General features: G+C 40.6%; 1 protein-coding gene and 1 non-coding gene across 3 annotated transcripts in view; both read right to left on the bottom strand.

The window, feature by feature from the left end:
* Positions 1–25,360, bottom strand: part of RALA (RAS like proto-oncogene A) — a 38,092-nt gene extending 12,732 nt beyond the window's left edge. The window contains exons 1-3 of one of the 2 annotated variants that reach the window (XM_054726270.1): positions 25,295–25,351; positions 19,419–19,479; positions 6,666–6,814 (exon numbers count right to left, since the gene is read on the bottom strand). In XM_054726270.1, the coding sequence (XP_054582245.1) occupies positions 6,666–6,779 (114 nt within the window). In that variant the 5' untranslated portion in view covers positions 6,780–6,814; positions 19,419–19,479; positions 25,295–25,351. Of the gene's footprint in view, positions 1–6,665; positions 6,815–19,418; positions 19,480–25,294 lie in introns of both variants that reach the window. The other variant, XM_008150306.3, reaches the window with a different exon arrangement.
* MIR9223A (microRNA mir-9223a) lies at positions 17,768–17,849 on the bottom strand. The gene has a single exon (NR_130513.2). It is a non-coding gene; the product is annotated as a microRNA mir-9223a (primary transcript).
* Positions 25,361–27,333: the final 1,973 nt, after the last annotated feature.

The raw sequence follows: 27,333 nt of genomic DNA, 5'->3' as shown, positions 1-27,333 counted from the left end.
ACAACCACACAGAAGGCATTCCTGGGGCACCAGGCACAGATGACCACGAAGTCTGCATTACTGGGCCCCTTCTACATAAAAGGTCACATTGTCAAGACCAGGAGATATAGCAAGATCTACTTGATAAACAGACACAAACATACACAGACAACCAAAGTGAAGAGACAAAGAAACTCTTCCCCAAAGAAAGGACAGGACAAAATGCAAGAAAACTAAGTAAAATGAAGACAAGCAATCTATCACATACAGAGTTCAAACATAGTTATAAGAATGCTCAATAAACCTAGGGGAAGAATAGATGAACTCAGTGAGAACTTACACAAAGTGATAGAAACCATAAAAAAGAACCAGTCAGAAATGAAGAATACAAAAACTGAAATGAAGAATGTGTGCCGAAACCGGTTTGGCTCAGTGGATAGAGCGTCGGTCTGCGGACTGAAAGGTCCCAGGTTCAATTCCGGTCAAGGGCATGTACATTGGTTGCGGGCACATCCGCGGTGGGGGGTGTGCAGGAGGCAGCTGGTCGATGTTTCTAGCTCTCTGTCCCTCTCCCTTCCTCTCTGTGGAAAATCAATAAAATATATATTTAAAAAAAAAAAAAGAATGTGTTAGAGGGAATCAACAGCAGATTAGATGAAGCAGAGGACAGAATCAGCGATGTGGAAGACAAGGTAGAAGAAAACATTCAATCAGAACAGCAAAAAGAAAAAAAAGAGACTAATTTAAAGGACTCCTGGGACAACATCAAGCATAACAACATTCACATCACAGGGGTACCAGAACAAGAAGAGAGAGAGAGCAAGGAATCAGAAACCTATTTGAAGAAATAATGACTGGAAAGTTCCCTAACCTGGTGAAGGAAATAGACATACAAGTCCAGGAAGTGCAGAGAGTCTCAAACAAGATGAACCCAAAAAGGCCCACACCAAGACACATCATAATTAAAATGCAAAAGTTAAAGACAAAGAGAAAATCTTCAAAGCAGCAAGAGAAAGGTGGTTACCTACAAGGCAGTTCCCAAAAGACTGTCAACTGGTTTCTCAACAGAAACTTTGTAGGCCAAAAGGGAATGACACAAAATATTCAGTGATAAAAAGCAAGGACCTACAACCAAAATTACGCTACCCCACAAGAATCAAAGCAGACATAAAGAGCTGCATAGATCAGAAAAAGCTAAAAGTGTTCATCCACCACCATGCCAGTATTATAAGAAATGTTAAAGGGTCCTCTTTAAGAAGAAGAAGAAAAAAAAATCAAAGATATAATAATAAAACAGCAATAACTACATAACTATCAATAACTACTTTAAGTGTAAATAAATTAAGTGCTCTAGTCAAAAGACATAGGGTAGCTGACTTGATAAGAAAACAAGACCCAATGTATGATGCCTACAAGAGACCCATTTCAGATTAGATACACGTAGACTAAAGAAAAGGGATGGAAAAAGATATTTCAGACAATTGAGAGCAAAAAGAAAAGCTGGAGTCACAATATTTATAGCAGACAAAATATACTTTAAAACAAAGGCTATACCCAAAATAAAGAAGAGCACTTCATAACCATAAAGGGATCAATACATAAAAAGGACAGAACACTTGTAAACATCTATTCACCAAATGTAGCAGCATGTAAATACCTAAAGCAAATATTGACAGACATAAAGAGAGAGCTCAACAGTAAGACAATAACAATAGGAGACTTTAACACTCCAATGACAACAATGGGTTGAACATCCACACAGAAAATCAGCAAGGAAACAGTGGCCTTAAATGATGCATTAGACCATATAAATTTAATTGATATTTTTAGAGCATCTCGCCCCAAAGCAGAATATACATTCAAGTGCACACAGAATATTTTCCAGAACAGACATGTCAGACCACGAAACAAGTCTCAATAAATTTAAGAAGACTTAAATCATATGAAACATCTTCTCTGACCACAATGGTATGAAATTAGAAATGAACTACAAAAAGAAAACTGAAAAAACACACAAACATGTGGAGGCTAAAGAATGTGCTAGTAAACAATGAATGGGTTAACAATGAGATCAAGAAAGATAACAAAAGATACACCAAGTCAACCCAAAATCTATGGGACAAGATAAAGCAGTTGTAGAGAGAAAATTACAGCAATACAGTCCTACCTCCAGAAGCAAGAAAAATCTCACTTTATACCTAAAAAACTAGAAAAATAAATAAACCCAAAGTGATTATAAGGAAGAAAATAGTAAGATCAGAGCAGAAAAAAAATTTTAAAAGATCAATGAAAGCAAGAACTGGTTCCCTGAAAACATAAACAAAACTAATAAGCCTTTAGCCAGACTCATCACGAAAAAACCGAGAAGATTAAAATTATTAAAACCAGAAATAAAAGAGAACCAACAACTGACGCTACAGAAATATAAATAATTGTAAGAAAATACTATGAACATTTGTATGCCAACAAATCGGGCAACCCGGAAGAAGTAAAAAATTCCTAGAAACATACAATCCTCCAAGATTGAATCAGGGAAGAACAAAAAATCCGATGAAATCAAATCAGTACTCAAAAACCACCCAACAAACAAAAGTCCTGGAACAGATGGCTTTACCAAACGTTCAAAGAAGAATTAACATCTATCTTTCTTAACCTATTCCAAAAAATTAAAGACGAGGAAAGACTCCCAAACTCATTTAACCAGGCCAGTATACCCTGAAAAAATCAGACAAAGAAAATTCTAGGCCAATATCCCTGATGAACATAGAAGAAAATCCTCAACAATATATCAGCAAGTTGAATTCAGCAATACATTAAAAAGACCAGACACTGTGATCAAGTGGAATATATTCTCAGGATGCAAGGTTGATTCAATGGAACAAATCAATTAACATGATAGATAACACCACATAAATAAAATGAAAGCCCTGTCTGGTTTGGCTCGGTGGATAGAGTGTTGGCCTTTGGACTGAAGAGACCCAGGTTCAATTCTGTCAAGGGTATGTACCTTGGTTGCAGGCTCCATCCCTGGCCTTGGTCAGGGCGTATGCAAGAGGCAACCAATTGATGTGTCTCTCACATCAATGTTTTTCTGTGTCTCTTCCCCTTCCTTCCACTCTCTCTAAATATAATGGAAAAAAAATCCTCCGGTGAGGATTAAAAAAGACAAAAATGAAGATAAAAATCATATGATCACTTCAATAGGTGCAAAAGCATTTGACAGAATTCAACATTCATTCACGATAAAAACTCTCACTAAGTGAGGATAGGGGGAACAAACCTTAACATAATAAAGATCATATATGACAAACCCACAGTTACCATAACTTTCACCATAGCAATCAGATAAGGAAAAAAAAAGGCATCCAAATGAATTCTGTAAAGTAGCAGGACACAAAATTAATATTCAGAAACTGGTTGCATGTTTATACACAAATAATAAATTGTCAAAGAAATTAAGAAAACAATACCATTTACAATTGCATTGAAAACAATAAAATATCTAGAAATAAATTTAACCAAGGAGGTAAAAGCCCTGTACTTGGAAAACTAGAAGACACTGAAAGAATAAAAGAAGATAAAAACAAATGGAAGGATATTCTATGCCCATGGATTGGAAGAGTTAACACTGTTAAAAATATCCATACTATCCAAAGCAATCTATAGATTCTATGAAATCCTTATCAAAATACCAATGGCATTTTTCACAGAATTAGACCTAAGAATCCTAAAATTTATGTGGATTCACAATAAACCCTATATAGCCAAAGCAATATGGAGAGAGAAGAACAAAGTCTGAGGTATCATGCCACTTGTTATCAAACTATGCTACAAGGCTTTTGTAATCAAAACAACATGGTACTGGCATAAAAACAGACATGGAGGTTAATATAACAGAATAGAGAGCCCAGCCATGCTTCTATGGTCAACTAATATATGAGAAAGGAGGCAAGGATATATAATGGAGTAAAGATAGTGCATTCAATAATTGGTGTTGGGAAAATGACAAACACATGGAAAAAAACAGAAACTAGACCACTTTCTTAAACCAAAAATAAACTCAAAATGGGTTAAAGACTTAAATATAAAACCTGAAATCATGACATTCTTAGAAGAAAAATAATAGGCATTAAACTCTTTGACATCGGTCCTAGCAATATTTTTGGGGGCTATGACTCCTCAAGCAAGAGAAACAAAATAAAAAATGGGACTGTATCAAACTAAAATTATTATTATAGTGTAGAAAATCATCAACAAAACAAAAAGAAAATTTACTGAATGGGAGAAGATATTGACCAGTGATGCATTCGATAAGGGGTTAATATGCAAAATTCATAAAAAACTCAAACAACTTTTCACCAAGAAAACAAACAATCCAATTAAAAAATGGGCAGAGGACCTGAACAGATATTTCTTCAAAGAGGTCATACAGGTGGCCAATACACATAAGAAAAAATGCTCAATGTCACTAATTATCAGAGAAATGCAAATTAAAGCCAGAAGGAAATACAACCTCACACCTGTCAGAATGTCTATCATCTATAAATCAACAAACAGCAAGTTGTGTAGAAAAGAGAACCTTCATGCACTGGTGTTATAGGACTCTAAATTGGTACAGCAATTGTGGAAAACAGTATGGAGGTGGTTCCTCAAAAAACTAAAAATAGAACTACCACACGTCTCAGCAATTCCATTTCTGAGTATTTATCTGAAGAAATCCAAACCACTAATTTGAATAGACCTATGTACCCCAATGTTCACTGCAGCATTATTTACAATATCCAAGATATGGAAGCAACCAAGATGTCTACTGATAGATGAATGGATAAAAGAAGATGTGGTACATATATACAATGAAATATTACTCAGCCGTAAAAGAGAATGAAATCTTGCCATTTGCAACAACATAATACCCTTTACTTAGATTAATATTCTAAGTGAAGTCAGACAGAGAAAGACAAATACTATATGATTTCACTTATATGTGAAACATAAAAAAATAAATGAACAAACACCACAGACACAAACTCATAGATATACAGAGAACAAATTGATGGTCTCTATATCAGAGAGGGGTTTGTGGAATGGGTGAAAATGTGAAAGGAATTAAGAAGTACAAATTACCAGTAATAAAAAGTTATGGGGATGTAAAGTACAGCATAGGGAATATACTCAGTAATATTTTAATAACTATGTATGGTGTACTAGATTTATCAGGGTGATTACTTCATAAGTTATTTAAATGTCTACTCACTATGGTGTACATGTGAAAGTAATATAATATTGTATGTCAGCTATAATTGAAAAATGAATTATAAAATTTTTAAAAGATGACAATGATTTTAAAAAAGAAAAAGAAAATATTAACTAGGATCCTAGAGCAAGTACTTTGTGGAAAAATGTCTTATGAGCCATAATTTTTGAAAAAGGAAACCATTATTCTTACCACTTGACAAAAGTAAATAGTTTGTACACTTTGATTTTTTTTAAAAGAAAGAAGAGCCCTAGCCAATTTAGCTCAGTGGGTAGAGCATCGGCCTGCGGACTGAAGGGTCTCAGGTTTGATTCTGATCAAGGGCACATACATGCCCGGGTTGCGGGCTCGATCCCCAGTGGAGGGTGTGCAGGAGGTGGCCGATCAATGATGCCCTCTCATCATTGATGTTTCTATCTCTCGCTTGCCCTTCCTCTATGAAATCAATAAAAAAAAATTAAAAAAAAGAAAAGTAGCTGTTAAAATGAATAGTATGGACAACAGAATTGAACAGATAAAATTAGTAATTTCATTTAAAGTACTATTTCAATTTTCCCTCTGTTCAAATTTTTTATTATAGTCACTGACAAGTGGGACAACTGATGGATTTAAGATTTTTGTGTGTATGAAAAATATGGTATAGAAGGATGCAATAGAAGGAGACATGGGGTGGTAGAAATCTGCAAGATTTTTTTCAAGAGACCAGTTTAAGCAGGTTGAATAACCTCTCTGAGGGTTTGTTTTCTCATCTGTAAAATGGGAATACCACTACCTACCATGCAGGACTGTTATGAGGATTAGGTAAGGAAGAGTAACCACAAAACCCTGCTTCTATTAGAAGAAGTAGTGAGAATAAATGCTTAAATTAGGTGACCAACTCTTAATTTAGACTTGATAATAGTCTTCCAGGGAAAGAATCTGGATCGATAAAGTCTGATATATTATATGCACACAAATCTGATAACCTGAGTAGTAATTACATTTTAGGGATACAGCCTTTACCTGTTTAATGGTGAATGTAGTACCATGCCAAATCCACAATAAAGAACCTTTTAACTGAAGTTATTATAGGACACCTTATGTATGTTAACCTCAAGTCTCAATTAGGTACTATAATCACCAGTTCTATTAATTCAAGGTAAAAATTGCCATTAAAACACTAAAAATAAAGGCTCAAGTTAGACTGCTTAAAAATAGGTACTGTTTCTAGATCTGTTTTGTTTTTTAAAGGATAAGGTTTTTATGAACCTTGAGTTCTTGACTTGGTATATAAATCTGTATATAAATGTTGGTTCTGAATTTAAAAAGGAAAAAAAAAAGATTAATAGTTTTCAAAGATTCAAGGAATTAATCCAAAACAGCACCAAACTAAGCTAGAGAAATACTCTCTGAAAGCCCAAACTTTGATATCCATTATAAAATTAGCACTTACCTCATCATACATGAACTGCAGAGTCAGAGCGGACTTGCCAACACCACCACTGCCCACCATGATGACTTTGTGTAAGGCCAAAGAATTCTGACCCTTGGGCTTATTTGTGGCCATCTTGTATCAGTTTTCACCAAAGGAGTAAGGAGAATCTAAAAAGAATGAGAGAGTAAGTAATGCTCAGTATATTCTTCTTCAGAATCCAGTAAAGGAAAGAGGTATTATGTCCTTATGCTTCAAGATACTAGTTTTCATCCTGCAGTGATTTTAAACAGATGGCAAATGAAGTGTGCTCATTTAAGGGAAAAACCACTTATCAGAGGACACCATGCCAATAAAACAAGTATATAACTCAAGGGCATTTCTCTTATAATAGTTTTCAGTAATGAGCTGTGACCAAAAGTGAAAACATCCCAGTGCAACCACATGTTGATGATAATAGAGCTGTATGAGAATATAATCGCATAGATTATAAAAACCAGTTAAATGATCACTTTGTTTTCATATTAACCTCTATTGGCAATAACTGAAGACATATTTTTCTAGTTCCAGTAAGAAAATGGACAACAAAACAAGATTGCCAACTGACAGGCTTATTTTCAGTTTAGAAAAGAAGAAACCACATCCCAGCAATTTGGTGGCAGGATTATCAACAGAATCCAACACCATCTACCCCAACTCCAAAGTATCCTAGCACTGGAATGTTGGGTGAATGGCTAATAAACAAATGTTTGAAGTCCTGGATCTTGTGCCCTTCCATGGAACATGCATCATTTGTTTACTACATGCATGTGCTCAGTGTGGAAAGGCCAGGTTCCTTCACTAGCTGTACTGGTGAGGTACATTAATAGCACCCCGTTACCTTTGGCTATGGTACCAGGTCTTAGAAAAGGAGGCCACGAAGTCACAACCAACACTGAGTCTGTGTGGAGGACCAAACACGAAGCGTTTATCTTATTAGAAGATCTGGGGACTGTACCCTTCCTTCTCAGCATCTCTTTGACTTATTTTGGCCACAGATACAGCTTTCCCAAGCTGGCGCTCACAGGGCTGCTCTGAGGACGATGAGACGGTATTTCCCCTTCTCCTTATTAATAGTTACCATTTAAAAAATGGGAAGCTTATAATTCCATGTACGAGCCCCTGTAATTCTCCTTTCCTTCCAGTAAAGTAACCAAATGTCAAAAAAGAGAGATTTGTACAAAATCCCAGAGCTATAAGTAATCTAGCTATTCCCAAACGTCCTGTGGTTCCAAACCCACACACCTTATTATCAGACATTTCTGTGACTGTCAATATTTTTCAGTAATAGATTCATGTACAGCCTTTTTCAGTAGATAAAGATAGTAGAAAAAGACAGTCAATATTTCTTTGCTTTCATCTGGGAAGATTACAAGTTTACTTGGACAATAATGCCCCAGGGATATACAAAGAGTTCCACTTATTGTCTTAGATACTAAAAGCAGATTTAAATGATATTAAGTTTCCTAGATATTCCACTCTTACCCTACATGTGGGTGATTTAGTTTTATGCTCTAGAAAATTATTAGACTCTCAGAAGGTCACGATATACCAATTACAACAGCTAGCTATAAAGGGATATAGATATCTAAGAACAAACTCTGGTTCTGTTTACCTCAGTCAAATACGTTGGTTATCTAATATCTAAAGATGGGCTACTAATTAACTTTGAAAGACTCAGAAGAATTCTACCTTTTCCTCATACAAACAAACAAACAAGCAAAAACCAAACAAACAAGAAAGCAGCTTAGAAGATTCCTGGGTGTGATTGAATATTATCACACGGAGTTCCAAATTTTCATTAAAGGCCCAGCCTCTGTATGTCTTACTAAAATCAAAATGACTTGACCCAATTTCATGGAACCCAAAAAGGAAACAAGATATAAAGTCTCTAAAGAATTATCTAAAGCTTCCACTCTGGGATACCTTAATTATACAAATTTTAACTCAAATATATAGATCACCATAGACCTACTAGTGGCCTGATGCACAGATTTGTGCACATTGAAAGGAAATTAATTAGAAGAAATATTTTAATATCGCTATTCACTCTTTCTCTATAATAAAAGCGTCAGAGATGAAAGAAAATTAGTAAATGTATATTAAAATAATATATAAATTAATAAACAATAACATGATATAACAACAAAGACATGATATAAAAACAACAAAAACATGATATAACAACAACATTGATAAAAACAATGACTGGTAAATTGATTAAACTTATTCTAATATCTTTATATACCACATTAAGAGTAAAAACACTTTCAGAGTGCTTGACTAATTTCCCTTGTGATGAAGTATTTACAACTTTAACGTCACACGATCTTCGAACTCTAGAGAAAGCAACATAAAACTGACCATGTCCGAAAATGGGTTCAGGTAGGAATATTCCTACTCTGTCTATAGAGATTCTCCTTGTGATTTATTAATAGTCATTGCAAATGCTGGCATCACGGGAAACTGCCTTTGAATTACTTTAAATGGGAGGCCAGTGTCAGACGGGGACAAATATCGCACATGTGCAAGTCAATGTTTATTTTTAAATTGCCAGTGCATGTCGTAACTCAAATATATAGATCATCATAGACCTATAGGCCTGCATGATAGGCATTTCTGCTACAAACATGTTATGCGAACAAGCAAACAAAAGAGAATTATGGGTTCTTCTTTGTTTATATTCCCCATTCTATTAAATCTCATCACATTCAAAACTTCTGCCAGCTGACTTGCTCTTGCCTTCTGCACCTAATTGCACTTAAACTGGATTAACAGTCTTAACCCAGCAACTTTGCTACTTTCTTTGCAGGATAAAGACATACATGATGGACTTTATATTACTCTCAATGCCATCTATATATATAATCAATCTATCTATCTATCTATCTATCTATCTATCTATCTATCTATCTATCTATAAAAGGCTAAGAGACGTCCGACCAGCGGGTACCTATGACGCGCACTGACCACCATGGGGCAGACGCTCAACACAGGAGCTGCCGAGCTGCAGTGACTTGGCAGCAGCAGTTCGCACCCAGAACCGGAGAAGAGGGAGCCCAATTCCTAGCGGGGCCACGCAATTCCACCTTTGGCCGTGCGTTAAGTTGTTCCTGGGGCACTGTTGGCCCCAAATCTGGTTTACTGCACACCTGCGTTTGCATTCCACACCCTGTATGTCAGCAACTTTGCAGAGTGCCCTCTCGCACTCTGGGACCCCTTAGGGGATGTCAGACTGCCAGTTTCAGCCCCATCCCTGCAGGCCAGGCCGAGGGACCCCTCCTGCCAGAGGGACCCCGCTCACCTGGCAGATGCTTTTTGAGTCTTGGCATTGCCCTAGGTGTGGCCAGCCGGGGAGAGACTGTGGGAGGTTGGTTCCAAGGCATGTCCAGTCCATCTCACCCAGTCCTACACCACCAGCCACCACCTGGGACCACCTGCATTAGTCCCTGCACCAAAGCTAGTGCCTCAAGCTGGAAGACCTGAGCGTGAGTTTTCTTCCCCCCCTTTTCCCCACCCCACAGATGCCCTTTGAGCTGCAGCACCATGGCGTCCCAGGAATTCTAATTAATTTCCTTTCAATGTGCATGAATCTGTGCACCAGGCCACTAGTTTTACAATAATTAGTATTTACCAAGAAATTGTTATCTTGGAATGTTATATCTTACAAAAAAGCAAAAATTTTTAATCAACTGCATTATAATAAAATCTACAGCCATGCCACTTTGTTTTGTCATTTATTGACAGTCATTGTTTTTACTTAGAAAGATCCATGAAAAGGACTCTGACTTACTCTAAATTACAGGTTTCTAAGTAGATTATATCTTTGAACTAGATGAAGATTTATGGAGAATAACTGAATTCATGAAAATACTGGCAAATAATCAGGATAAAAAAATTGGTGGGAATAAATTAACTGAGGATTATTATTCTTACTAGAGGCCCGGTGCACGAAATTCGTGCACGGAGGGGGGCTGTCCCTCAGTCCAGCCTGTACCCTCTCCAATCTCGGACCCCTCAAAGGATGTCCAACTGCCCGTTTAGGCCCGATCCCTGGGATAAACGGGCAGTCGGACATCCCTCTCATAATCCAGGACTGCTGGCTCCCAACTGCTTGCCTGCCTGCCTTCCTGATGCCCCTAACCGCTTCTGCCTGCCAGCCTGATCACCCCCTAATCACTCCCATGCCAGCCTGTTTGCCCCCAACTTCCCTCCTCTGCTGGCCTGGTCACCCCTAACTGCAGGGGATCACCTCCAACTGCCCTTCCTTGCAGGCCTGATCCCTCTCAACTGCCCTCCCTTGCAAGCCTGGTCCCTCTCAACTGTCCTCCCTTGCAGGCAGGGTGCCTCCCAACTGCCCTCCCTTGCAGGCCGGGTGCCTCCCAACTGCCCTCTCCTGCTGGCCATCTTGTGGTGGCCATCTTGTGTCCACATGGGGGCAGGATCTTTGACCACATGGGGGCAGCTATATTGTGTGTTGCAGTGATGATCAATCTGCATAGTTCTCTTTTATTAGATAGGATAGAGGCCTGGTACAGGGGTGGGGGCCAGTTGGTTTGCCCTGAAGGGTGTCCCTGATCAGGGTGGGGTTCCCTTGGGGCATGGGGCGGCCTGAGCAAGGGGCCTGTGGTCGTTTGCAGGCCGGCCACGCCCCCTGGGATGCAAGCGGAGACCCTGGAGCAGAGCCAAGCCTGGGGATCTGGAATTTATTTTCCTTCTACAACTGAAACTTTGTAGCCTGGAGCTTGAGTGGAGGCTTAGCCTGCAACGGCTGGCAGAAAGCTTGGCTCCTCTGTTACCTAGGGAACCTTGCTCTCTGTGGCTGTAGCCATCTTGATTTGGGTTAATTTGCATACTCGCTCTGATTGGATTGTGGGCGTGGCTTCTGGGTGTGTCGGGGGTATGGTCAATTTGCATATTTGTCTATTATTAGATTAGATTACTTTGTTTTAAATATTATTGATTTTTAAATCATTTTGTTTTCTAAATATAAGGAAAATTAAAAGAAGACATTCTGGCCCTAACTGGTTTGGCTCAGTGGATACAGCGTCGGCCTGCGGACTCAAGGGTCCCAGGTTTGATTCTGATCAAGGGCATGTACCTTGGTTGTGGGCACATCCCCAATAGGAGGTGTGCAGGAGGCAGCTGATCGATGTTTCTCTCTCATGGATGTTTCTTACTCTCTATCCCTCTCCCTTCCTCTCTGTAAAAAATCAATAAAATATATTTAAAATAAAAGAAGACATTTTGCATTATTACCAATGGCTCATTAACCAGGTTACAGGCACTGATAAATCAGTAACATTCATTTACCAGGTGCTCCTGGGAGATGAAGACTTCTAAGACCATGACATACAACTAGGAGATTCTTATCCATTGGGAAAGACGTTAATTAAAGGCTCTCTTCAACGGTGTTGGAAGGGACCTTACCTTATCAGGTGCCTAACCACAAATGGACATCTGCTCCTATATCTGACACTTACTTCTATCTACAATGAAGATCAAAAACTTTTCAAGAATGAAAAGCCCAACCAATATATGAGTGTATAGGCAACCATACCAAGACACCAATAGGCCTGTATACCTACAAATTAATGTTGCTGCTAATATTAATAAGAATAATTATACATATTCTTTAGGCTTTTCTCAAAGCCTATGCATATTGCCCAACTGTTAATAATTACTAAAGGTGTATAAGATAACTTTCTGTGTTATCAATAATACTTCTTGTGGTTTCTCTTGAAATTTAGAAAAAAAATGCTATTGCAAAAAGTTAGTAAAAAAGAAATAGTAACAAAGGAATTTTATATATAAATGCCAACACCTATGAAAATGTGCTTACCACCCTAACCCAAAAAAAGCATCTAGTTGTACTAATTCCAATAGAAGTTGCAATGGCTATAAAAACATGGCCCTCTATAACTGCTGCTAAGGCACAGGAAATTTACTTATGAAACTTCCTGTCCTCTTGGCTTCTGGAATTTTAAATGGTAATTGTAATTTACAGTATTATGTTCTTTCAGCCTTGGCCCCAATTAAAAAGACACACGTAAGAGTACAGCTTCCAATTGCACAACTAGCAGTAATCAAATTAATAATAGCACCTAAATGTTTCCAATTGGAAGTAAATGGGATATAGTAAATTGAAACCCATTTCATGGTTAGATTATAAAAACTGAAAGGTGTATGTTATGCCCTCAAAACTATAAGTGAATATTATACTAGATACAAAATATAAATAGAGAGACAGGCAACACACACACACACACACACACACACACACACACACACACACGGATCATAACAGCTTATAAGTAATCCACAGGTTAGAAGTAATCCAAAGTGTTTTTCTTAATAAAGGCCCATAAAACCTGACTGCCTTGCATGAACCTGCTTTTCACTTTGGAGAAAAAAAAAAGAATTCAACCTTGACTTCCATCCAAGCTTATGGTCTTGTCCCATTCCCAATGGTCCACTGTTCAGCAAGACAAAGGCTAACACTGAAACTTACTAGGAATGAGCCTTCCTAGCGCCACCAGACCTCATTATCCAACCAAAAAGCTGGTCATCAATGCATCCTTTGGAATGATTTATGACCAAAAGGGGACGTGTGGACTAAAAGGGGTCACATGCTAACCCGACAAGCTCAGGGAAAGCCTGTGTGTGGTGGCCTTGCAAACTCAAGAGACCTAAAGTAACCACAAAGGATGATCTGAAATTAAAACTTTCTAACTAAAAGCAGTTGATGGTGGGTAGTCATGTCCTAGGCTAGAGTCTTCCCTGACTAAAGTCAATCGTTACCTTAACTTAGCCTACTGTCTTTTGCACCTATCATAACATACCTTTGGAATGTCAGGGTAACTCTCCTTTTCCCCAGACCCCTCAGGGCACAACCAATGCACCCCATGAAGACCATAATTCCTCTCATTGCTATTATCATGCTAATTGCTATTAACTATCCTGTACCTACCTATGTAAAAGATGTATATGTCTATCATTTTACTTTTAATCCAATCCCCACTTTGCTTTTTCCCATCTCCCTTATCTATCACCAATGGACTTCATGTAACTCACTTTTGTCTTCTCTCTTGACTGTACTGTATAAAATAAAGTGCAAAACTGCCTTTCTCTGAAGCATTATCTCAATCTGTTGAGATTTTGCTTCTCAGCAACTGTTGACAGTTTGGCTCAAATAAACTCACAAAAATTCTCTATAGGTTTGAATGTTTCTTACATTGTCAAGAGAAAGACAAATCCAGTATGATCTCACTTACATGTGGATCTGAAAAAAAAAACAAGAAAGAAAAGAAAAATACCAAGCTCATAATTGCAGAGACCTGACTGGTATTTCCCAGAGGCAGGGCAAAATGGGTGGAGGGGACCAAAAGGTACAAACCTCTAGTGAAAAAAATAAGTCAAGGGGCTTTAATATATAGCATGGTGACTATAGTTAATAATACTACTGACTTAGTTGAAAGTTGCCAAGAGGGTAATTTTAAAAGTTCTCATAAGGAAAAAAAATATTTTTGTAACTATGTGTGGTGATGGATGTTTAACTAGATTTACTGTGATCATTTCTCAATATATAAAAATAGCAAATCATTATGTTGTACACATGAAACTAATATGATGTTAGATGTAAATTACATAGCACTTAAAAAAGACTACATATTGTCTGATTCCATTTATGGAGTCCAGAAATTTCCAAATAGGCAAATCTGTACAGACGGAAATAGATTAAGTACAGATGACCCTTGAACAACACAGGTTTGAAATGCACAGGTCCACTTATACATGGTTTTTTGTCAATAAATATGTACAATGCTGTATATTTTTTTCCTTATGACTTTCTTAATATTTTCTCTAGCTTACTTCATTGTAAGAATATATATTACTAGAGGCCTGATGCATGAAGATTCGTGCAAGAATGGGCCTTCCTTTCCCTGGCTGCCAGCACTGCCTTCACTCTGGCCGGAGCTGCCTTTCCGCTCTGGCCCGGAGCAGCCTTTCTGCCTTCCCACGCTGCCCAGAAGCCCAGAGCGGCTGGGGTGGTGTGGAATGCCCCCGGCCACTCGGCGCCTGCATATGCAAATTAACCTGCCATCTTTGTTGTATTAATTTGCATGCTCACTCCTGATTGGCTGGTGGGTGTCGTGAAGGTACAGTCAATTAGCATGTTACTCTTTTATTAGGTAGATTTGTATATAACATACAAAATATGTTAATTGACTGCTTATGCTATCGATAAGGCTTCCAGTCAACAGTAGGCTTTTAGTAGTTAAGTTTGGGGTGAGTTAAAACTTATACACAGATTTTCAAATGCACAGAAGTCCACATTCATAACCCCGACATTGTCCAAGGGTCAACTGTGGTTGTTTGGGGCTACAGGGGTGTATGGAATCAAGAGTGATGACTTAATGAGCATGGGGTTTCTCTTATGGGGTAATGAAAATGTTCTTGAATTTGATAGTGGTGATGATTGCACAACACTACATCTACTAGATGGCATACTTTAAAAGAGTAAATTTTATGATACGTGAATTATATCTTAGTAAACTTGTTATTTAAAAAAACCAGCCTCCCACATCCCCAAAATAAGCAAAGGTCATAAAAAGGCATTTCACAGAATAAAAAATATAAATAACCACTGAATGTACAAAAAGTTCAAACAGTTGTAACCAAATTTATAACCTTCAAAACAAAATAAAAAAACATAAAGACAGGAATAGTTTTTATGATCTGATCAAGTTTTATTTTATTGTGAAGGACCAAGACAACTACTAAAAACCCCAAGCACCACCTGGCTGCTGTGGCTCACTGGTTGAGTGTCAACCCATGAACCAGGAGGTCATGGTGTGGTTCCCAGTCAGGGCACATGCCCAGGTTGCAGGCTCAATCCCCAGTGGGGGGTGTGCAGGAGGCAGCTGATCGATGATTATTTCTCATCATTGATGTTCCGATCTCTCTCTCTCTCCCTCTTCCTTCATCTCTCTGAAATCAATAAAAATATTTTTTTAAAAACCACACACAAAAAACCCCCAAGCACCAAGTAAGAATAAATGAAGCAACAGACTCAGAGAGAATTATCTTAGTTGTAGTGTTTAGTCACATGAAATAGGAAGACCTTGGTGATTAACAGGGTGTTGGGAAAGTTACCAATAATCCAAGAAGTAAGAGAGCAGGGTTGGTGTCCCAGAAACCTAAGTCCTCAGGGCACAGGGATTTTGTCACAGACAAAATGTCTCAGGCAGAATAAGAGGGGAAACAGATTGTCCTCAGACTAAAAAGGTGTGGGGAGGGGCAAATAGAGGGAATGGAAAAGATTAGCCTCCTGACCAAGCCCTGCCATCAGGATGGCAGCGTATACTAGAGGGTGAGACACCCCCTAACCTCCAACCCAAGGCTGAATGGCATGCCAGTTAGGCAGCAAGACCTGGAGAGTAAAAGGCAACATGGGTGCCAGGAAAGTAGGGATGGACAATCAGCCATGGACAAAGAGTACTCACCAAGTAAGTGAGAGCTCCTCAACCTAGGGACAAGAAGAGATTATTTAGTAAACACCCAACTACCAGCACTCTTGGGACAGCGAAGATGAACTGAGAATTGTAGAAACTTCTAGAGAGAAGCATCTCAGCATAAGGGACAAGAAATTAACAAATATCCTACCACCAACATTCCTGGGAAAGGAAATACTTAGAATGGCAGAGATAAATAATGGGATGTGAACTGAGAGTTCACACATGCACCCAAATAAACTTGAATAAGAATCAACAGAAAATATCCTACTTGAACTTTCTGGATGAATTAGATGGCAGTGAAATAAAAACACTCCGCCAAAGTTGGGAGACTGAGCACTGGTGTTGCCTATAATTGCATGTGGGTGGAATATGTGCAGGATGCTGGGCCAACACCCGATTCTACACCAACACATCACTTCCTGCCAGAGAACTAGGTCTTCATAAATGAATTCTGGAGAAGGAATAGCCTCAAAGTCAGATGATCCAGGCTCTACAAACGTGTCTGGAACTGTCCCACAGCTGTGTACTGTAAGCCATCCCAATGGATAAACTGGTCTACAAACTTGCCTTGCCAAATAACCTATAGACCCAAGCCACATCAATATGACATTAACCTAATTCATCTGCAAAACACAGAAACCACTTAAGACTATGATAGCCTAGAAGGGAACCCTTAGATTTTCATTGACCTATAGCAGCATTAGCCTAGAAGTCACTGTGACACCCATGACTGGTTGAGTGAAGACTACAATGAAGTTTGGAAGAATTGTGTGGAGAAGCAGGAACAAAACTCAGGACTAGTTGTATGAACCGGGAAACCACAGAATATTTCTAGCATTGCTTATCATTGTACTTTGTGCTGCTGCCCACCAAGAAAGTCCTGCCTCTTAATTCATTCATCTCCATTAAAGATATTTTAGAGAGAGCGAAGGATTACATTCTTTGAAAGGCATATCCATAGCTAAATTAACATACAAATGTACATCTTTGTATATCCAGAGAAGATAATACAATAAAGCACTCAACATATCTACTAAAGACACTGTAATACTGCTATTTCACTTTGTTCTGGAGATGTTAATAAATGCAATTAGATAAGATAAATAATGAGAGGCATATACATTGGAAAAGAAAGGGATACAATTTCTATATACAGGTGACAGGACAGTACATCTAAGAGAAGCAATGATTAAAGTAACTCAAGCAATAAGAATTCAGCGACGTAGCAGAAAATATCCAGATATTAGCAATATTCATATACATAAATAATAACCAGTTAGGAGATAGAATGGACAAGAAAACCCTACAATAGCAACAAAAAATAAAATACTTATGAATAAACTGAAATGGTAAAAACTTGTATGAAGAAAACTATAAACCATTGGAAAATGAAAGACATCACTTGCTCTGAGTTAAGATGTCTCAACATCATCAATATATCAGTTCTCTTTTAAAAAATCTATATATATTAAAGGCTAAGCGACCAACCGACTGGTTGCTATGATGCGCAATGACCACCAGGGGGCAGACGCTCAATGCAGGAGCTGCCAAGCTGTGGTGACTTGGCAGTGGCAGTTCTCGGGTGACACACCCGGGAACCAGAGAGGAGGGAGCCCGATTCCGGGGTGCGTCACCCAAGAATCGCCCTCTCACAATCCAGAACTCCTTGGGGGATGTCAGAGAGACGGTTTTGGCCCGATCCCCACAGGCCAGGCCGAGGGAACCCCACCTGCTGGATGGACCCTGCTCACTCCGCAGACGCCCTATGAGCCGTGGCGCTGCCCCAGGTGCGGCTGGCTGGGGAGGGACCATGGGAGGTGGGCTCCAGAGTGTGTCCAGCCTGTCTCACCCAGTCCCGTCCTGCTGGCCACCTTCTAATTAATTTTCTTTCAATGTGCACGAATCCATGCACTGGGGCACACACACACACACACACATACACATATATATATATTTCAAATAATTTCAGAGAGAAAGGGAGAGGGACAGAAACATCAATGATGATAGAGAATCATGGACTGTCTGCCTCCTGCACGCCCTCGACTGGGGATCGAGTTCGCAACACAGGCATGTGCCCTGACCAGGAATTGAGCCCTGACCTCCTGGTTCATAGGTTGATGCTTAACCACTGAGTCATGTTGGTTGGGCTCAATATATCAATCATAAATTTAATACAATCCCAATAAAAAGAACAATGAGCTTTTTAATGGAGTTACACAAATTGATGCTAAAGTTCATATGAAAAGATAAAACATGCAAGAATAGCATGGAAAACACTGAAGAGAAGCAGCTACAATAGCAGACTAGTCCTACCAGATATTAGAGCATACTAACAAAGCCTCTCTGACTTAAACAGTGTGGTACTGATGCATGAATAATAATCCAACAGAATAAAATACACCCACCTACCTATATAAACCTTTCATATGACAAAGGTTGTTTTGTGTGTGTTTTTAAAATAAATAAATGGCATTGGGTAATTATGTGAAAAAAGATAAAATTGAATGCATTCCTCACACCATATACCAAAATATACTCCCAAACGGATCAGAGAAGGGTGAAAAAATGAAATTCTATTATTACTAGAGGAAAGTATGGGTGAATTCGTCTATGACCTGGTAGAGAAAAGCTTTCTTTCTAATACTAAAAATCCAGATATGATAAATTTAACATTAACATATTTGACTATTCAAAAACAAACTTTTGCATAGCAAAAACAAAAACCCCACCATAAGCAATGCCAAATATTTGCAATGTATGTCAAAGTTAAATGGCTAACATTTTTAAAAATAAAATTTTAAATCTGAGGAAATGAAGACCCAAAATTATTAGAAAGTAGACATGAACAGATAATAATTTAAAAATGTAAAAAATGGCCCTTAAACACACAAAAAAATGTTCAGTTCACTTGTAGTAAGAGGAATACAAATTAAAACTACACCAGGCCAGCCTTAGCCAGTTTGACCCAGTAGCTAGAGCGTCGGCCTGCAGACTGAAGGGTCCCGGGTTCAATCAAGGGCATATGCCCGGGTTGCAGGCTCGATCCCCAGTAGGGGGCGGGCAGAAGGCAGCCGATCAATGATTCTCTCTCATCACTGATGTTTCTATCTCTCTCCCTCTCCCTTCTTCTCTGAAATTAATTAAAAATATACTTTTAAAAACACTACACCATTTCTCATCTAATAGATTGGCAGAAATCAAAAGCATGGTAACATACTCTGTTAGTGAGACTGTGGCACTCTTTTTTTTCCTTTGCTTTCTTCCTTTTTTCTTTTTTTCTATTAACACAAAAAGAATAGGGTATAGAGGGGATAAATGGTGATGGATGGAGACTTGACTTGGGGTGGTGAACAAACAATACAATATATAGATGATGTATTATTAATCTCAGTACTTGAGTTCGGCAAAGAAAGAATTCAGAACCAGGAACTCAAATTATAAGAGAAAGTATATTTAGAAAGTTACAGAGGTAATAAAAGTGAGCCATAGAAGAAATAGGCTAAGGAAACAAGTTATAGAGGCAAAAGAAGGGCCCTTGGAGCTTGAGAGAGAGAAAGACAAAGGTAATGCACCTGGGGGAGTAGGAGTAAGCAGGGCAGAGGAAAGGGAAAGGCGTGGGTGCAGGGACAGGCACTCTTTACACTACTGATGGAAATTCAAAATAGTAAACTGCATAGGGAGAGGAAGTTAGCAATATCTAATAAATCTTATACAGGAATTTATCTTGAAGATATACCTCCAACAGTACAAAAATACATATAAGCAAAGTTTTTCATTATAACACTAGAGGCCTGATGCACCAAATTTGTGCAAGAGTAGGCCTTCCATCCCCCAGCTGCCGGCACCGGCTTCCCTCTGGCACCCAGGACCCAGGCTTCCCTCCAGCCGCCGGCAGGCACCCAGGACCTGGGCTTTCCTCGCAGCACTGGCTTCGTCCGGAAGGTCATCTGGTCTAATTAGCATGTTATGCTTTATTATTATAGATTATAGATCATTTGTAATAGAAAAATATTGGTAAATACTTAAATGTTCAAGTACAAGAGAATGGTTGAATAAACCCTTGTACACACAATGGAGTTCTATACAGTTAAGAAGGAAAGTTATTTAATTTATGTGTATCAGTTTTTCAAACAGCTTCTAAATTGTTAGGACATAAATATATATTAAGTTGTTTGGACCTAACTATCCTATGTAATAAAGATGTAATATGCAAATGGTCATTATGCCATGAAGCGTAATGACCAACCAAGTAACGACTGGATCATGGATCAGCAGGAGGGTGGGGCAGCGAGCTACAGGAGGGGGCTGGGCAGCAAGCTATGGGGCAGGGGGGCAGAGGGAGCTACAGAGGAGGGTGGCAGGGAGCTATTGGCTACAAGCAGGCGGTGGAGAGCTACGGAGGGGGCAGGGCAGCAAGCTATGAGGGGGGCATGGGGAGCTACAGGAGGGTGGGGCAGCGGGCGGAGAGCTACTGGAGGGCGGCAGTGAGCTACTGGTGCACAGATTCGTGCGCAGGGCTACTAGTGTAAGAAATAAAACAATTACATGTTTCTTTTGACCTAGGGATGCTATAAAAAACTTACTGACTTAATAAGGCTGCCATAAACTGAGAAAGTTTGGGAACTTCTGATAAAGGCCTGTGAAGGCTTTTAAGAGTGTATGTGTACGTAGTTATGAGGTTACTGTGGATTGTGGTTAACAAAATTTACAATAGGCTAATGAAGGCACTGTCCATAGTATAAGAGCTATAATAGATTTTTATGATGGCACATAAGAGCAACTAGCCACCTTGAAAGTTGATTTTTGTCTGTCTCCCCCTCCCTCTCCCCCAGAAATGGTGTTAAGAGAAAGAAACTAATCAAGATACAAATTTTGGAGACATAACCTGAGTTCTGAAGGACCAGTAGAAGTATACTAGACTGGAGGAAAGGAGTGGTTAAAATTATAGGAAGAGAAAAACGGAGGACTGAGAAAATGCTGGATTCCAGAAGCTTGGCATTGCTGAAACTGAATCTCCTGAAAAAAAAAAAAAAAAAAAAGAGATGATGCTATGAGGTTAGGAAGGAGTAGATCTTAAAGGTTTTGTATATGTGACTGAGGATAAAAGGAGTTTGGATTTTATTTTAATGGGCAAAAAGGAGTTGCAAAAGGGTTTTAAGCAGGGAAGTATCATGATTGCTCTAAAAAATGGAGAGGAAAGAGGAGTTGGTGGTGGGGAGCAACCAGAGGCTAAAAGGCTGCTGCAGTAATCCAGAGTAGATCTAGACAGAGCAGCTGAACTAAAGCATTTGCAATCACTCAGTGGTGTGGCAACCTCCACTTTCAATGCACTACTATGCTAGCTATTCAACTGCTTAACACAGAAGCAGAGATCCTGTGGTTTCGATGACGACGATCATGATCTTTGTGAAAACCTGGGATCTTTGCCTCACCTTCACAATGCATTTGGGAGTAGAAGTCAGTTCACAATCTTGCTGCTTTATTCTTCAAGATGACACTGTCAAACCCTGATATTTAGCTTCAATAAGTGAATTCAGCAGTGAAATTGGATCCCACATTTCAAAGAGATTACTTGTGTCAAAGGTTATATCTACTGAATCTAATATAGGATTCTAGCTGGGAAAGCCCTTCAGGATAGTATTATAATATTTTATGGAAATTTGCTTTTTGGGCTTGTACAGACTACCTCCTTGACATTGAGAAATTAAGTCTTCACCTTCAGGTATAATTAAATCAAAGATAAAAATTCTCTTCTAAAACATACAAGTCCTTTAAAAACTCAGAGCTTTCATTTTACTTTTATATGTTATAACCAAATCCTAATGAGTACAATAAGGTGTCTTAGAGCTAAAAAGAAATAAAAAAATAATTGTTACTAATGAGGGCTAGATAATGAGCTGTTTTTACATAGAGCTATGTACTTTTTTTAAAACCAAAAGATGAACACATTTGTCTTAAGCCCATTTAAAATTGTTTTTTTTTAAAAATGGCACAGGCTTAGAGAGAGTGAAGAGAATTCTTCTAGCACTGAATAGCAATTAGACCCTTACAAGAGTTCAGCCCACTTTAAGCCTCCATATTAAAACCAAAAAGAAAATGACATATGGTCTAAAATGGTAAAAATACACCCAGTACACCTTTGCTTCTTTTACCATTCTTCCCATTCCCCTACAACCTCTTCCCCATCTCTTTTAGTGAAAGAAAAAACAACATGCCTTAAGGAAAGATTACTATAAATAGGTTTCAAAAAAATCCTCTCAAATTTCAAATACTTCAGAGGTAAAAAGCAGTCATCCAACACCATAGTTGAGTTCCTAATATGTACTCTATTTTTCCAGGACACTTATATGAATAATGCCCAACCATTTTTTTCATCACAGCACATATAAAAGGTGATAACACTGTATTTATATGTACACTGGAGATAAACAGAAGAGTCGCTACCGCTACCGCTACTGCTACTGCTACTGCTACTGCTACTGCCACTGCCACTGCCACTGTCACTGCCAGCCACTTGGCCAGGGTTACTAGTAGCCCCAGGCCCCACTAGCCAACCAAGTGCTGAGATCAGTATCTTGCTTTCCCGAATCTCATTCCTCAGCCTCTTAGGATTAATTGCAATACCCAAGCTTTAAGAAGTCATTACTTTAAAATTCAGACTTTACTACACACTAGCTGCCTAGCCACTGGCTAATAGCTTCACTGAGTAAAGTGTAGGAAAACTACCTATCTTGCAGAGGTACTGTGGAGATTTGAAATAATGTAAGTAAAGCTCTTATCGCAGTACTTGGCAGGCAATCAATGTATGAGGAATGTTATTATCAGGAGGGTTGATACATTCAAAAGGGGAAATCTGACCACTGTACAGTGATAATGACAATGAGGTAACAAATTGCAGGCTTCCTTCCTCTCCTTAGTGTCTAAAAATTAAAACATTTTATAAAACAATGGAAACCATATATTGTCTCCCTAGTTCTTCAAAATCATAAATCTTTTCCCTCATTAACAGCCTCTTATTCTAGTATTTTAAAAGTGATTGTCCTTGCCATCCAACTAGTAAGAGTTACTAGCACATATTACACTGATACACACATATACAAGAAATGGTATTGGTACACGTATTTAGAAGCAGAGCTTAGAAAAGCAGTGCAGAACCACCACCAGATATTTGGAAAGGAAAGAAGGTATCAGCACTTTTTTATTTGGACCTTCCTAAAGTGAAAATAACCCAACTACCTATAGACAAAAATTATCCCCCCCACACAAATGGTAGGCAAGGGTCTTTCCTATAATTGGCCATTTTCCACCTGAAAGTCCTTCAAAGAAATGGTTGAAGAACTGCTTCAAAACAGATGATACAGATGACTGCACACTCAGCAGACACACTAGAGAGCAGCATCTGGATCTCTGAAAAGAAATGTGAATGTGGCTATTGGTAAATTATGCCAAGGTCATATTGGACGTCATAGAATTTCATGTATCCATGGGAAAAATGAGCCACTCTAAGCAATTCTGTGATGCACCATGTTTTCCAAACAATGGCAGCTCCCAATTTCCTCTTTTTAAGACAGGGTATGGCTATCAGCTCTAAACTTAAACTTACTATCACCAGGAAATCTCTGCTTGATACCCTTGGACAAACATGCTCAAGTAGTAAACCTTTAACACTGGGATACAAATTATTATAATGCCTAGTCACAATTCCCCAAATATAATTTTAACCTTTCAAGGGAGGACAGAGTTTTGGAAGGAGAGCGAGGAATTCCTCTTGAATTGTTCTTTGACCGTGCTAAAGAACAGACAGGCAAAGCAAAGTCTGTATGTGTCAAGAAACTGGAACACACACACACACACACACACAAAACCTAGCCCAATAAAATAAATGACTCCTGGAAGGCAACTGTGAGCTCACTTACACTTTCATTCATTCAATGAAGAAATGAATGAATAACGTCTATGTTCTAGGCCCATCACATGGAAACAGACGAGTAAGACATGGCTTCTGCCCTGAAGAAATTCTAAGTCTAAAAATAATGTTTTAGAGTTGCAGTCATTTTACAGTAACACTGTATTAATAATAAAGACATAAGCTAAATGAAACGTAAGCTAAATGAAATGCCTTCTACGGTGAGTTCACTAAGAAAATTTGTTACCCCATTTTTGGAACATGATTCAAGTTGTAATTAAGGACAAGATTTAACCTATGACACATGTTTTATAGTTTCCCCCTACCATCACCACCAAACACAATTTGTAAATTAGGCGTTTTTCAGGTTGACATGCTGGGTGTGGCACTGGAGTTCTCACACAACCTCAATGGCACTTGGATGAGCTCTCACAAGTCTGGACATTCTGGTTCCCGAGCAAAGGCCAGTTAACTCCTTAGTTCTCCCTAAACCTTAAAACAACACTGCAGTAACTGCACAACCAAGTGACCCCGCCTACTCAGACACATATACCAGTCTAACGCGTACAAATCACATCTGCCACTTCTGGAAAACCTATAGGGACGGACTACCCTTCACTCGAAATATTTATATTCTCTTCCTCGTTTTAGAGGCGGAATTACCCGAATATGGGCCAAACCTGTGCAAGAGCCCAGAACCGGCTATTGAGTTCAGTGCGTAAAATCTAATGACCCGTCAGAAAAAAAAAAAAACACACCCTTTCCTTTAACCGCTCTAGTCCAGGCCAGGGGTTGAAAGAAAGGGATGGAGGGGAAAGGAGCGGCGTGAGGCGCAGAGACTTGGGTAGCGGCGGCGGGTCCCCCAGATCGCGGGCACCGCCCAGGCAAGGTCCTCCGCGCGTAGGGCCAGAAATGCGGGGTGACCTTCCGACGAAGAGAACTTGGAGCGGGTGTCGGGAGCGGGGGACCTCACCGCAGCCGCCCGCCCTCGGAGGTGCGCTCGCCCGCACAGGGGCGAACACTGCGCCCGGATTCCATCCCGGGCTCGCCCCGGGCAGAACGCGGGATGTGCAATCTCCGCGGCCGGGCCCAGCGCCGGGGCCTCGGCCCGCTGCCAACCGGACACACCCCCGCCGCCCCTCCGACAGCCCCCGCCACCCCGAGGGGCCAGGGCGGGCGTCGCTCACCTGCACCGCAAACCAGTCCGCCACCCCACGGGCACCGGAAGCCGCGGCAGGGCTGGCTCCGGCGAGGAGTACTCGGTCCTTGTCTGGGAGGCTCTGCGCCGCGAGCAGCAGAAGGAGGAGTCCGACGGGCGGCGGCGGCGGAGGCTGGGCGGCAGGGGGAAGAGGAGGAGGAGGAGGAGGAGGAGGGGGAGGAGGAGGAGGATTAGAGACGCCCCGCTCACGACAGATCCACCCTCCTCCTGCCCGCTCTGCAGCAGCCGCCGCAGAGCACTTCCGGGGCGCTAGGGGTGGAGCAGGCCAGATGGGGCGGGACTTCCGCTCCTTCGGCGGCGCCGAGGGTGTCGGGGGGCCCGAGCTGGAGAACAATAGCTTGGGGGGTGGCGGGGGGGTGCGGGTTATCTGGCGTCCACCCTGTGCGGCCTGCGGCCCGGCTGCGCTGCCTTTCGGGCGTCCCCACCCCCAGCTCCCTGGGCCCAACGAGATGAAATCACCTCCCGGGGGCCTGGGAGTGGCCGCAGGCTCGTGGAGTTTCCCGGATCCCTGCGTCGGCGCCGCGACGTCTCTCTCTCTCTCTCTCTCTTATGGGGGCCAAGAGGGGGTTCTCGGAGAAAAGAGGGAAGACCGAAGGACGCCATCTTGCTTCTAGGGAGCAGCCCCTTCTCTCGGGGCGGGCTAGGATGGAGGCCTCTCGGTCCGGTGGCCGGGGTTTGCCGCAGCGGAGCCAGCGCCGTGGCTGGTCGCGGGTCGAATCCTAGGAAATGGGTCAGCCCAGTGCCCGAGCGGGAGGGCCTCGGCGGCCGCCCCTGGGCCTCGTGCCCGCTGGTCCGCGGAGAGGTCGCCTGCTTGGTTGATCTAGAGCCTTTATGAGGGGCCCGAGCCCCCTCCCCTCCGGACCCTGCAGGTGGGATGCGGCGCTTGGGTCATCCCCGCGGCCCCCCCCCCCTTGGGTTTGGTAGCCTGTTAGAAGTTCTTCCACAGAGGCGGTTGCTTTGTTAAAATCCTGCCACAGGTTCAAAATAGATCATTTGCTTAACATTTGTTAGTAACTACAGAGCCTTATCTTTTTTTTTTTTTTTAAACTGGTATTTGTTCTCTTATCTTTTGCTCCCTGCCTCCAAACTGAGTACCAACTCAGTGATCAGTGATCGGCAGGACCCCTTCAGTAGGTAGGCAGACATGAAAGCATATAATTATGATGGAAGGGTGGTCTATCAGGGTTTACGGAGCAAGAATAAGTGACTTGACTAACGCTGCAGTGAGGTTTTAAAGACAAATGCGGGTTTCCCAGCTCAAAAATGGGGAATGGGATGCAAATCCAGATCCTAACAGAAAAGACATGCAGCACAGGGACAGATAATGTGTCGAGAAATTCACTTCAGGCCTGGATTTCTGAAAAAAGATGAGGCTGGATACGCAGCCAGAAGACACATCATGAGAACTGTATCTTCCCTACCATGGGGAGGCAATGACTAGAGTAAGGACGGTGGATACTTGTACAAGCTGTGGGTGGGGGACAGGTTAGTTGGGAGGAGCACGGCAAGAAGAGTACTTGTAGACAGGAGATCAAGGATGAAAGGATCATTATGTGAGTATCAGTGACCTTGCAGAGATAGATTCCTAAAATATTCAGGAGGCCAAATCAACTGATTTTGGTAATTGATTGCTGGGGTCAGGTGCCGGGTCAGAGGAGGGGTGTGGCAATGATGCTGTTTTGGTTTCGGGGGAGGATCAAGGTAGATTTTACCAAAGGAGATAAGCAAGGGTGGCAACCGAATGGGGGAGGGGTGCAGCACATGAGTGCCATTTTGGACCTGAAGAGTTTGAAGTAGCAGTGGTGTGGTCAAATGGCAGTTGCAATATGGATCTAGAGCTCTGGGGAGGATCTAGGCTGAATTTAGAAAAACCCCAGGTATGGATTACCACATCCAGGCAGACGGCAGTCTCACTTCATTTGAGCAGTTTCAAAACCGCTTCTCCTTTCTTCCTATGTTTTCTTGGGAAAATTGCTAAAGTGTTACATTGAAGAAACCCCCCCATGT

This window comes from Eptesicus fuscus, chromosome 14, assembly GCF_027574615.1.
Source record: "Eptesicus fuscus isolate TK198812 chromosome 14, DD_ASM_mEF_20220401, whole genome shotgun sequence".
Lineage (NCBI taxonomy): Eukaryota > Metazoa > Chordata > Mammalia > Chiroptera > Vespertilionidae > Eptesicus > Eptesicus fuscus.
The sequence above is the reverse complement of the archived record's forward strand: the minus strand, read 5'-3'. Positions and strand labels throughout refer to the sequence as shown.